Here is a 12,892-nt window from a genome sequence, read left to right as displayed (position 1 = left end):
AAGACTTCTTGGGTGAAAAAAGAAAATGTGTAAAAACATTTGAGGCAAAAAACACTCATAAAGGTTGTAAATAACTCTTCATATTTTATTTAACTTTACAGAAAGTGCGTCCTGGCACTCTTTTCTTCTCATGTTTTTCAGATGAAAGCCTGCTGAGATGCATTTCCTGCTCTTTTGGCACCTTCTGGCACCGTATGCAAAGGTCTTTCTTAAAGGTGAAAACCTGCAGGCTGCGACATCACTGTTATTTATCCTAAATGCAATATGGAATATCTTAACATTTCATCTAAATAAGCGGAGAATGTCTATGCTTTAATGCTTCTGCGGCGATGTAGAAGAGGGTTAGCATTCCTGAAACGTTCAATCACCATGCAGATCATTTTCACCAGCGTCACTGAATCATGAAGGACACTTAAGTCTGAGATGTGATCAAAATACAGAGGCAGCACTCGGCACTCAGAGTTTGTTAAAGACGGTGACACAACACTGTCCGTTTGTTTTCCCTCAGAGTCTCTAATGTTGTATGTGTCATGAAGAGTTTCGTACAGAACTCCCTGTGCTGCTCCTCTGGTGAGAAATATGGTTTGCTGCATGAAACAGGCAGGCAGGCTTAAAGGACATCTTTGAAAATAGAGCTGAAATAAGTCAATCAAGACTTTGAGTTTCCTACCTTCTTTTTTAAAGCCAATGCATCTGACTTAAATTTAAAAAATATACCACCAAGATAACATCAGTCAAATCAAGGCAACAGTTGTAGAAAAAATGAAATTGTTTGGCCTATACTTGCACCAGGCTACTTTCAGTTTCACAATACCTGAATGTATAGTGCCACCATGTGCTAAGCTATATTCATTGCAATGTTGTTTTTTCAAATAGTTTCAGTGCATTTGTTTTGATGCTTGTAAAAATTGATATTAAAAAGGTAATGCATTTTCTTTTTCCAATTATCATGAAGGTAGCGTCCTATCATAATCAGCGTAGCAGGAATTATGAAACGTGTCACAAGGCCCTTATTTTTGTAAAGGGCCTTTTTGCTGCGAGAGCTGGGATTAAACAAACATAACCATAAACAGTCTTGTGCTGGATTTGTTTGTGCTGTGCAGATTTAACACTGAACCTTCAGTGTTTTTTCTTTGTCTTTCATAGGACTCTTTGCAGAATGAGATACACAAGCCCAAGGTTGTGCAGGAAAGGTAGCGTGGAGCAGGTAGCGCCCGCCGGGCTGCTGTTGCTGATGCCACTCGGAGGCGACTGATTCTGCCTCCTCACGCTCCTGGTGCGAAGAGTTGTTGTCTTCTTTGTTTGGGTGGTGGGGCTCTCTGTTGTGAAGAACCAGTTTGTTGTTGGTGCCGCGTCACCTCTGATGGGTGTTGCAGTAATGAAGTTGGTGTCAGAAACCAAGGATGTGTCTGCGGCGTGGAGGGGATCAGTGGTGGAGGTTTCCTTTGATCGAGAAACAGGGTGGGAATCAGGGTGTAGCATGTGCTCTGCCACAGAAAGATGATTAATAGTTAGGTGTGTGCCTGTTTTTCTGGATGCTAGGGTGGAGAAGCTGATGGGTGTGGCTGTGAAGGGGTCATGCTGTGTGCTCACGGTCTCTTTGGGGGTGTTTGGGGTGCTTAGCAGAGACGAAACAGACAAGTACCACCACCCGGTGACGCTACCTTCTGGTGGTATGGAGCTCAGGTCCTGAGTACCTGCTGCCAAGGGGGGCAGGTTGTAGGAGGCAAAGTGCCACCCTCCAGTCCTGCCAGGGCGCACCCCTCCACAGACAGGCTGGGTGTGGCAGGGACAGCCCAGGATGCGTGTAGGGGTGCGCTGTGACCAGGAGAGCAAGTAGGCGATGTCGGCGTAAAGGTGGCAGTCCCAAGGGTTGTCACCAAGAGTGATGACTCGAAGTGACGCCATCTTGTCAAACACTCCAAAAGGCAGCGAGGAAAGGCCGTTAGCGTGCAGGTAGAGGTGAGTTAGCTTGATGAGTCGGTCTAGAGAGCCTGGCAGCACCTTTACAAGTATGTTGTTTGACAAGTCAATAGTCTCCAGTTCTGCAGGCAAGTTGGTGGGCAAAGTCCGGAAGTGATTGTTGCTCAGGTTGAGCATGCACAGATTGATGAGGGTATTGTTGATGAAGATCGCCCGTTCTAGCTTGTTGTTGGAGAGGTCCAGCATCCGCAGATTCCACTGGTAGACTGTATCATTCTTGTCCAGGAGTTGGAGCCGGTTGGAGGCTGCGTAGAGGTTCCAGAGTGACCGAGGCAAGCCGGTGGGCAAATTACTCAGCCGGTTGTGAGACAAGTCGAGGAAGCGGAGATGGGTGTACGCCGTGAGCTGGTCGTCCAAGTTGTGGAACCGGTTATGGGACAAGTTGAGGGAGTGAACGTTGTGCTGCAGGCCGTCAGGCAACTGTCTCAGACCCCTCCAGGAGCAGTCTACCTCCCTGTGGCTGGGACTGCAGGAGCACATGGAGGGGCATACGGCCAGCACTCGCAACCCCAGCAAGAGCACGAGCAGGAGTTCCAGAAGGGCCTCATGAGGGGAGAGCTTCAGCAGCACATGCCTGCTAGAAGAAAGACAAAGAGATGGGGATGTTAGGGTTTGTCTTACACAATGTCCTCTTTTCCTAAAGGATGCACAAGTCATGTAGAACTCAAGATCAGTATTGGACTTGAGACCGGTGTCAAGATCCCTTTAGGAAGTATTTTCTCTCTTTCACTCAAGAAGCTCAGGCCATCACAAAATTGGAGTTTTCCATTGGTGTTTTGATGGGAATGTGGGTCTTCCAGATTGATGCCTATGATTTACTTGATCTACATTATAGTTTAGTGTGTCATGCAGTGTGGAACTTGCACTGGTCTGCTTCTGGTCTCGACTTGTCTTGCACTACCTTTGTCTTGGTCTCGACTTCCCCAAAGTCTTGGTCTTGATGCTCTCTAACCTTGGTCATGACCTGGTCCTCCTAAAACACTCGGAGACAAACTGTGGCAGTAAAAGTTATGCCCGCAGTGTGCTTGGATAGGAAACACAGGGAGCATATATTTTCTATCTATTTTCTAAGTAACTGCAGAAAAATGTGCTGAATAAAACTTGTTTTATCGTTTCTTCAAAGCTCCACCCTGTGCCGGGATCTCTCTCTCTCTCTCTCTCTCTCTTACTGTACCTTACAGTCACAGAAGGGTGCTTAATGCTTGCTGCACATCACTGCATTGCTTGCAGATACACACATTCACATTAAACTTACTCCTCTCACCCTGCAGGCTGCCTGCAGGAATGTTTTCAGGGATGCTGGAGCTGTGCCCCTTTAAGAAATACTCGTGCTGTATATTTGCAGCATCAAAAGCAGGTTGAAATGTGTCCTTTTCTGTAACTGATCAACATTTGACCGGCTCTGTAAGATGATATTTCTAGTCTATTCAAGAATACCATTCATCACAGAGCGTGAGAAATCCCTGTAGTCATTTTCCCTGGCATCAGTTTGTGTCTTCAGTCATCAGAGCAGTCAGTCCCGGGCTCCCAGAGGAGGAGAAGTAGCTCAATAGATGGGTTTTATTAATGACTCCACAGAGAACTCATGCATCAGCTGGTGCAAAGGCAAGCAAAGACACAGCCAGGAGCTCGACACTGCGGTACATGTGAGCCGGGGTGTGGCAGAATGTGTGTGTGAAAAATCGTGTTTGAATTTAGTCCAGAACTCACCTTCTCATCTTATCATTCCAGTCACTTTTCTCAGCTCCTTTTTTTTCTCTGTCCAACCCCTCTTCCTATCCTCTCCTGCTTTCAAGCTCGGGACCAGCTGCTGCTCTGCTGAAGGTGAATTTTTTTTCCAAAGCCTCGTACAATTTGACCCTTGCTCTCTTGTCCACTGCAGGTTTTCTGAAGTTGTCCTCTCTGCCTGGCAGTTTGGTCCCCTTGTCCTCTCTGCCTGCTATATGGATCTTTTAGGTTAGAGCGATCATGCACTACTGCAGCCTCTGGATTTACTCTGTGCAGAGGGAGTGAGGGAGTGGAGGGGTGCTGGTGTGGGGGAAAGTGTTAGGAGGGGGGGGTAAGGAGAAATGGAGCGAGTAACGGAGGGGTCCCTGCACACAAGGCTGCTGCAAAGGAAACTCCTCGATCCCTTATCTGGATTTCAGGATTTACTTCTGCATGTAAAGTGACAGCGATTGTTGTGGTGAGATTAATTGACCGATTTCACTCCTGTTTGCACTCAAAATAAATTAGGCTGTTATCACCCAAATCAATATTACCCCTGTCCAAAGAATCCCTGCACAAAGTAAGACCCCGCTGTAATTGGTTGTTATTTCTCCCTGTGTAAATTTAGACACTGCCACAAAAACCTTCAAGATTTATTGCGGAGGACTCTCGTCTGCTGCTGCTTCCTGCTTGATGTCAGCAATACATGCAGCCCTTCAGTCTGCACTGCATTGCTGTACTTACACAGCACCTAATCATCTCTGATTCTTAGGAACGGTTCACCAGTGTAGATCAGGGTTGCATAACATTCCTAATATATTCCATCAAAGCAGCTGAGAGAGTCTTTTTCGTTTGTAGTCCTCTGCACCTGTCTTAATGTAAACTGAACAAAATACCTCTTTTGCAATGTGTTCCTTACTTCCTTAGCAACCTCTTTTTGCACTCCTATACTTCCAGCAACTACCTGCACTGACATTGAAATCCTTTCATTAACCATAAAGAGGACATATTTAAGCTATGCAATCAATTTTCTATTATTCTAATGTGTTTTTGATTAATGTTGGTAAAGTCTGTTTCGTTTTAAAAATAGTTTAAATATTTTCATAATTTTTCGGAGCCCCTCCTTCCTCCTGAAACCATATCAGACCTTTAGGCCATGATTTAGCCCCCTTCAGCCGCACTGCGCTGTCACTCTGAAGTTGTAGAACACATGGCTGCTCTAGGATCGGTTATTCAGCCTTATATGTACGAGCCAGAATCACCAGGATATATCAGAATGGTAAGCTGAAATCTTCACTACAAGCTCGTGCAAGAAGGCAGCCTGAGGCGAGGCGGTGAATGACGATTGGTCCATTTCAGCGAAAGCAAGGTTCTACATAGAAACCAGCAGCTGTTCTGAACGGCCCATTTCAGAGGCGACCTTTTTAAACATGTAACTCTGGAAAAACACAGAATTATGCAGTTTTCACTTTTTCACCGTGAACAATAAACACACAAACATGTGAAACCAATGCAACACATGAGAACCTCCATTCAGAAGATATGGCCTCTTTAAACTGTCAATCACTATATCGTATGCTTAGGTGTCAATTTGAGCTTTGGCACCAAAGTTTTGCCTTATTCTCTTTGAACGCCTGTCCCTGCCTGAGAAATATTTGGCATTTACCCTCACTGAAGACGGCTTCTGCGGCATCCCATCTCTAAAACTTGCACATCACCGGGAGCTCCCACCGCTCAGGGTGCTTACATCTCTTGAGCTGGAGGCTGCGTTGAGAAGGTACAAACTGTTCAGACTTTTAATGAAAGGTGCAATATCCATCATGACGTCACAAGTACGTAGATGAACAAATATCTGCACAGGACGGCGGAAACAACCCCATATTGGTTTTTGAAAAAGGTTTATTGTGCAGCTTTGTCAGCTCAGGCTGAAGTGAAAGAGAGCCTTCTTTCTGAGTTGAGTGGCACTGCCCGGAAGAGGCACAGCCTCTGCTTGCTAATCAAGCAGACCCCTCTCTCTCTCTCTCTCTCTCTCTCTGTCTTTCCGTCTCACTCACACACGCACACTCAGCGACTAAAGAGGAAGTGGTTGCATATTAATAGACTTGAGACCGATGTTGCAATCTGCGTTTTATTCTTACAGTTGAAGCATATGCCAAATATATATCACAAATGTATGAGCTTAAAAAGTTAAGTAAGTATGTAAGACACTTTGAAAAAGTCTATTAAAATAAAGTTCTTAGGATCAAAACACACAAAGAAAATATTATCAACGAATTATATTCAAACAGAAATGTTTAAAAAGTTCAGAAAAAGTATCATTTATTTACAGTAAAGGCTTTAAAAAGCTAAAGGGAAGTGAAGGCAGTTGTTCAGGAAACTCCTTGGCTTTACACACACACACACACACACACACACATACACACACACTCTCTCTCTCTACACTACTTCTATGGATTCCTCTGTGTCTCCAGAGGAGGAGGCCGCAGAGGCTTCGGGGGTCTTGGAGTCGTTGGCCTCCTCTTGTGGCTTTGAGGAGATCGAACTTTCAGCAGAAGCAGGTAGAGTTTCCTCACTTTTGCTTTCGTCTCCTTCCTCCTTCTTCTTCTCCTCATCCTTGTCCACCTTGTCCCCTTCTTCCTTGGTGGTGCCATTACCCATCTCCTCCTGCTTGGTTTGACTCAAGTCGGACATTAACACGGTGGTCTCTACGGGTTCTGTCTCTGATTTGCTTTTGTCCTTCTTGGTATCCATCCGGTATTCAGAGGTGCCGATCAGGTCGGCGCTGCTGCTCAGCGACTTGATGCGTCTGTGCTGGCGACACACCTTCACGGCCAAAAACAGGATGCAAAGCAGCTGAGTGAAGCAAAGTATGATCAGTCCGCCCGTCACAAAGAACACCTGAAGAGGTTCCATCTCGAAGAACAAAACGTCGGGTATGTGGTTAGGCTTTGGGCCCGGTGAAGGAGAAGTGCTTCGACTTTTGGAGGTTGTTGCAGGAGTGTTTAACAGGGTTCTGGCATCAATGTTTCTGAAAACAATGTTTGGACTGGCCGTCGGAGTTGTTGGATAAGCGGCTGAAGCGGCACCGTCATCAGCTGTACCATCATCATCAGCAGAAGGATCAGCTCCACACAATGGTGCGCCCATGATTGCTAAGCAGCACACCAGGAAGAGGAAGCTGTTCATGCTGGAATCTGAAAAGACAAGAAATTGAAGTTTAGTCAGAAAGAGTTTTGAAGTCTAGATTTAGTACAGAAAGGAGAACTGGTAAAGGATATTCTTACTGAGTTTGTGTTTGGGCTTATTTCTTACAAGTCACTGCAGGAGAATAGTAAATACATGCATTTACCCAAGAACTATACATATGTTTTTGACTAACTTATATTTGTAACACCGTTTTATATTGCTGCTCCACTCTGAGGATTAATGTTGTTCTTTCTACCTCTAAACACCGTTAGTTATATTTAGACCAACTTTGACCGACTGAAGCAACATTCATAAAATAGTAACACATCATGCATGTGTTGTTATAACCCAAAATATGACACGTATGTTTCTGGAATGGGCCATTCTATATAATACTACTTTTACTTTAGTAACAAAGCACTTCTTCTGCCACTGAAAACACATGTTTACAACCAGGGTTAGGAGGGCTACTTTAAAAATGTATTCCGATACTTAACGAAAATTAAATCAGTAACTTAATCCAAGTATCACAATTTTAAAAGTAACTTTTGGATTACTTCAAGACTAAATCTGCAAATAAACACAAGAGGAAAGAAATTTCCACCCAGTGAAAGCATTTTATGCCATGGCAACCACAGACTGTTGTGAGACTTGTGTGTCGTAATGTGTGCGCGCAGGTGCGCGGTGTTATCAGAGACGGTCAGATGGACGGTTTCGAAATGAGGCGCCGGATGTTATAGAGCGTCTTTGGTATTACATCGGCTTCATTTTAAAATGTATTTTAAAATTGTAATCCTGATAGTAAGCCTCATTTTTAATAACTGTATCTGTAAGCTAACTGTAATGGAATATAATTGCCTTTTTTTGTATCCTAAATAGAACCCATCCCCCCAAAAAACACCCCCTCGGCTCTTGCAATTTCTTATGCGTTTTTGCCTTTAAACAGCCGTGTACTGTATGGTAGCTTGCAAAGACTTTAAAGACTTAAGGCTTAATTCGCTAACAGCGAATATTGTTTGATCCCTTTTGAGAGTCTTGATCATTTTGACTTTAAGTATCAAACCCATAAAAAGGGGCACTGGTTTAGCTCAGTTGGTAGAGCAGGCGCCCCATATAAGGAAGCTACAGTCCTCGTCGCACTGATCGCAGGCTCGACTCCCGGTCTGCCGTTCATTTGGTGCATGTCATCCTTGACAACATTTCCTGTCTATCTTCAGCTGTCCTATCAATTAAAGGCAAAAAAGCTCCCCCCGAAAAACAAAAACCCATAAAAATATGTTGTAAAAAAGTAAATAGAAAGAATGAATGTTACGATAACTTAATACATTGGCGCTAACCGGTAGCTTTCTTTCCAAGACCTTAAATTATGGTTGAGAAAAACGGCCAGCAGAAACACACTTAAATAAATATGTCATATAAAACAGTGGTATGACCCATTATTTGATCAATTTTGTGGGTTTATTCTTAATTTGTGTTCAAGTATTTTAAATGTTCCCTGTTAATGAGTCCATTTGTTTGTATTATGTCATATTCTTTTAAAATAAGAAATTGTTGATCGAGTCCCATTAGTGAATCCACTTAAACATTTACAGACTTATGTTCTGTGTCAATGATCATATTTCTGACACTGTTCAAAAACAAATTTGTGGGTTAATGCACATGTTAGCAAGTATTCCTTCATCTTACAGTCTTTGAGTTGTATCCGAAAAATAAACATCATGCTATTAATCTTTGGTCAATGATTTTTAGGTTTCAAAATAATAAATAAAAGAAAGTATCAATACAATACATCACTTACATTTTTTGGTGATCTTCCAAGACGATTGAGGCTTTGTGTGCAGGCAAAGCGAGATGAGCGATGTGTAAAGTGACTGACAGCTGTGCAAATCAAAGGCACAATCATCTAGCTGCCTTGCTCTTACTTCTCTATTTGGGCTATAATAAGAAAAGGAAGTGTTTTTTTTTGCATTCTCTTCAGTTGGTCACGCACACATCTGTTGGTGGGCGAGTCACAGAAAGTTACAGGTATGCTGAATGCTCACTTCCCATAAGAAAGCTCTAATGTATAAATTATGAATGTATTTAGGTTATTTGCATTTTTGGCTGCAGTTCTGGGAAGATTTAATGCATTAAACCTGGACTTTATGTGCAGTATGTGAACACAGCACTAATCTGCATCTACAACTGTAACATCTGCAAAAATTTTACAGTGCCCTCACTCCATCCAAATTATAAACTGCATGGTTTTAGCTAAAGTTGTAAGGCAGCATTGGAAAAAATGTTGTCTTCAAGGCCTTTCACAGGTCCCTCTATTTCAAAGCTTACATACTGACAAGCTCTTACATAGTTTTTAATACATCTGGGGTCTTACTGGCACCCGCAGACGCTCTATGAGACATAGCTGCAATAAAGAGTGCAAAAGTCTGTCTGCTTTATTGTCATCTATGTATTCTTGTCCAAGCCACAATCGCTCACATTACTTTAATTATAGGCCAAGTTTAACGTCACGTACCAGAAGCACAGGCCTTTTGACACTTATGCTGAAGCACAACTGCCACATAGAAAGATTAGAAATATCATTGGTTTCAACTGCATTTATTTATGTGAAGTTCCCCTTCCAGTTTCCGCTGTTATGTTTGTGTTTCCTGTGTGATTTGGGGTTTGTTTTTGAAATGTTTCCACAGCTGCATTTGTAACAGATACATTTAATGAACACAGTTTCTACACAATGATATTCAAATCTGTCCTGATAATATAACAAACCACATATATTCATTTATTTACTCTGCCTTTCAAAATCTTTTTCATCACACAATGGAAGTGGCCACAGATGCTGAGCAATTCAAATTGGACCCACTTGGATAATATTGAGTGTTAATTCAGCTTCTCTCCTTGATGCTGATTTAATTTGATAAAGCAGAAAAAGCATCATCAGTCTAATTATGTTAGAGGGGAAGTGAGAACAGACGGAAGGCAAATGACTTCATCTCAAAAACCCCACATCTCCTCTTGAGTGATGGAAAGTCCCGCTCACTTTTAATACTAATCACAGTAAAGGCAAGGCAAGGTTATCTTTTAAAAGCAACTGGTAAACGACAAGACAATTCAAAGTGCTAAAAAAAAACTCCCAGACAAAACAAGCAAAGGACGTTGTGGAACATCAAACAGGAAGCCAGTGTAACGCTTAAAGAAACAGGAGTGACGAGCACCCCTCAGCTGACCTTTGAGAAAGACTCAGTATGATTCTGAGCCAGCTGCAGCTCTGTGTTTGACTTTTCTGAGACCTTTAAAGACAGCGTTAATGTGGGCAAGCCTATATCTTAGAGAATTAGAGGAAAAGTTTTTCTAAATACGCCGGATTCTTTTAATTCTTTATATATTCCTGAAATAATGATATTTTCACATTTTATTCATCTTAATGTGGATGTGAAAATGTAGGTTTCAGTTAATCAGAACACCATTTTTCCTGGTATGGTTTGTGGTCTTGTATCACTTATTGGAAGTGAGCATCGACTTTCACTTGTTCTTTTTTGTGTGAACGGCCCGAGATTGCTTTGTGGTCCAGTTCTAATGCTCACATGCCCATTGTAAGCGCTTTTAGTGGTGCACAGGGGTCAGCATATAGGCACCCTGACTGGTCTGCGGCTACGCAGCCCCATATGTAACAAACTGCGATACACTGTGTGTTCTGACACCTTTCTATCAGAACCACCATCAACTTTTTCAGCAATTTGAGCTACAGTAGCTCTTCTGTTAGATCGGACCACACTGTGCAGCCTTCATTCCCCACGCAAGTCAATGAGCCTTGGCTGCCCATGACCCTGTCGCCAGTTCACTGGTTTTCCTTTCTTGGACCACTTTTGGTAGGTACTGACCACTGCAGACCGGGAAAACCCCACGAGAGCTGCAGGAGATGCTCTGACCCAGTCATCTAGCCATCACACTATGGCCCTTGTCAAAGTCACATCCTTAAACTTGCCCATTTTTTCTGCTTCCAACACATCAACTTTGAGGACAGAATGCTCACTTGCTGCCGAACATGTCCCACCCACTGAGAGGTGCCATTGTAACGAGATAATCAATGTGTTTCACTTACCCTGTCAGAGGTCACAATGTTATGGCTGATCCGTGTATGTTGTAATGTCAGGTTCAGTAGTGAGATCTACTAAGGCCGGAAGGAAATGTTTGCCAATGTCTGTTATGGGTTTTCCTGGAGGTTTTCAATATGAAAACCATGTTCAAGCAAAGACATCAACCGTTTTCACTGTGTTAATGTGGTCTGTAGATAAGAATCCAGGCAGTAATGAGAAGTTCAGTTGAATAGAAACATTCACAATGAACTAATTCTCCATATCTGCTTGCACTGGGTTAAATAATTCACTTTCTTATGCACTCTAGCTTGCTTATAAAAATAAAGCCGGGAGGGGTTCACTATGCCATTTGCCGTGCAATTTTGTGGCAGCCATTATTATCACATCCAGTTCTTTAATGTCTGATCTTAGGTTGTTAGAGATATCTATAAGAGGGAAGGTGAGGGGTGACTGATGAGGAAAACATTTGGTGACCTTGCTGGCCTTATCAGTCTCGTCAGCCAGGGCAGGAGGGAGCCAATCTATCTCTTTGCCGTCTTCTTTATCAGCAAGGTTAGTGTTAGAAAATGTGTTTGGTTGGGTTTGAGGCAGACAACGTGGCAGTGATCAGGGGTTGAATTTAATGCAGGCATTACCCGGCGCTTCCATTTTATCAGTGAATCCCAAAAGGGGTGAGGCAGGGCAGGCGAGAGAGGAGATTGAAGGGAGGAGGAATTAGGACACTGATACAAAAGCTTGTCGCCAACACACATAGATCGAGGCTGCGATGTGTTGTCTTTGTGGCGCAGAGGTTGGTGTGTATCAAGGTGAATCATCATGGGCCGAGCCGTTGGTTGTCGCATGCTTTAACTCCAGATCTGCTTCGGGGAGGCCAACTGCAATGAAAAGATGTGCTCCTCCTGGACTTTATAAAAGAACTGACGTAGCTTCTTGGTTTCAAATGGGAGGCCAATCCTACAGTAAGTGGCAATGGCCAGCAGGGGGAGACTCCACTAGTTTATGGTCTAAATCGCGAGTTTCAACTCCTCTTCAATACAGCATTAATCCTGTAAACTGCGGCCCTATTCACTTTTAAACTGCCCATGGGTTTGGCCTAGGGTATCTGCCATGTCATCCAAACCTGGTCACTCCTGGTTCCAAAAATTCAAGATGGCCACTGACAAAATGCCAAGTTTAAAGCTCCAGTGAGGAGTTTTTCGCTGGTTATGAAACAGACTGAAATTAATTCTGATCACTCTATATGACCTACAAAAGCAAACCAGGCCATTTTTAGTGCTTGAAACCGCTGGCTAAAGTGAGTGATACATATGACTGTTAAGGAGGGTTAACCCTAACCCTAACCCTAAAACCACCACTTAAGCATGCACAGGACAAAATCAGCAAAGAGGTACGGCTTTGTCCACAGGGGGCGCCAAAATCAACACAAACAGAAAGTTCCTCACAGGAGCTTTAAAGGGGACATATTCTAGCTATGCAATCAATTTTCTATTACTTAAGTGTGTTTTTGAATAATGTTGGTAAAGTTTATTTTGTTGACATATTTTTGTTGACATTTTTTAATTTAATCATTAAAATATGCCTCTCTAACATAATTATCCTCCTGAAGCGAACAAGCTGTTTTGCCATTCAAAGTTTAGACGTTAGCCACGATTGGCTGACAGTATTTGGAGTGGCCGGGCCGATTATCGGCGCCGATATTCGCCAATATTTTCACTTTTACTGCAAATGAATATCGGCTTCAAATATCGGTTATCGGCCTCCTTGACTACTAATAATCGGTATCAGTATCGGCCCTGAAAAAAACATATCAGTCTATCTCTACCACATAGCCCCTCCCCCACGTGTACGATCCCACAGCTGCTCTAGGATCGGTTTATCGGCCTTACATGTACTAGCCAGAATTGCCGGGAGGTATCGGAATGCTA

General features: G+C 43.1%; 2 protein-coding genes across 2 annotated transcripts; both read right to left on the bottom strand.

Annotated features, from left to right (window-relative positions):
* Nucleotides 1-64: 64 nt before the first annotated feature.
* LOC138600102 (oligodendrocyte-myelin glycoprotein-like) lies at nucleotides 65-3,701 on the bottom strand. Its single transcript, XM_069671695.1, has 2 exons — nucleotides 3,694-3,701; nucleotides 65-2,560 (listed from the first exon to the last, which is right to left on the bottom strand). Exons 1-2 carry the CDS (start codon nucleotides 3,699-3,701, stop codon nucleotides 1,141-1,143), a joined length of 1,428 nt encoding a protein of 475 aa, XP_069527796.1. The 3' UTR covers nucleotides 65-1,140.
* Nucleotides 3,702-6,083: 2,382 nt separating this feature from the next.
* Nucleotides 6,084-8,775, bottom strand: LOC138604061 (uncharacterized). The gene is made up of 2 exons (XM_069675897.1): nucleotides 8,675-8,775; nucleotides 6,084-6,884 (listed from the first exon to the last, which is right to left on the bottom strand). Exon 2 carries the CDS (start codon nucleotides 6,874-6,876, stop codon nucleotides 6,127-6,129), a length of 750 nt encoding a protein of 249 aa, XP_069531998.1. The 5' UTR covers nucleotides 6,877-6,884; nucleotides 8,675-8,775; the 3' UTR covers nucleotides 6,084-6,126.
* Between the last annotated feature and the right edge of the window lie 4,117 nt (nucleotides 8,776-12,892).

The sequence above is a fragment of the Semicossyphus pulcher genome, unplaced genomic scaffold (genome assembly GCF_022749685.1).
Source record: "Semicossyphus pulcher isolate SPU_LCO1_2020_fin unplaced genomic scaffold, fSemPul1.0.p SCAF_10, whole genome shotgun sequence".
Lineage (NCBI taxonomy): Eukaryota > Metazoa > Chordata > Actinopteri > Labriformes > Labridae > Semicossyphus > Semicossyphus pulcher.
Note: the sequence above shows the minus strand (reverse complement) of the source record. Positions and strands in the feature narration are given on the sequence as shown.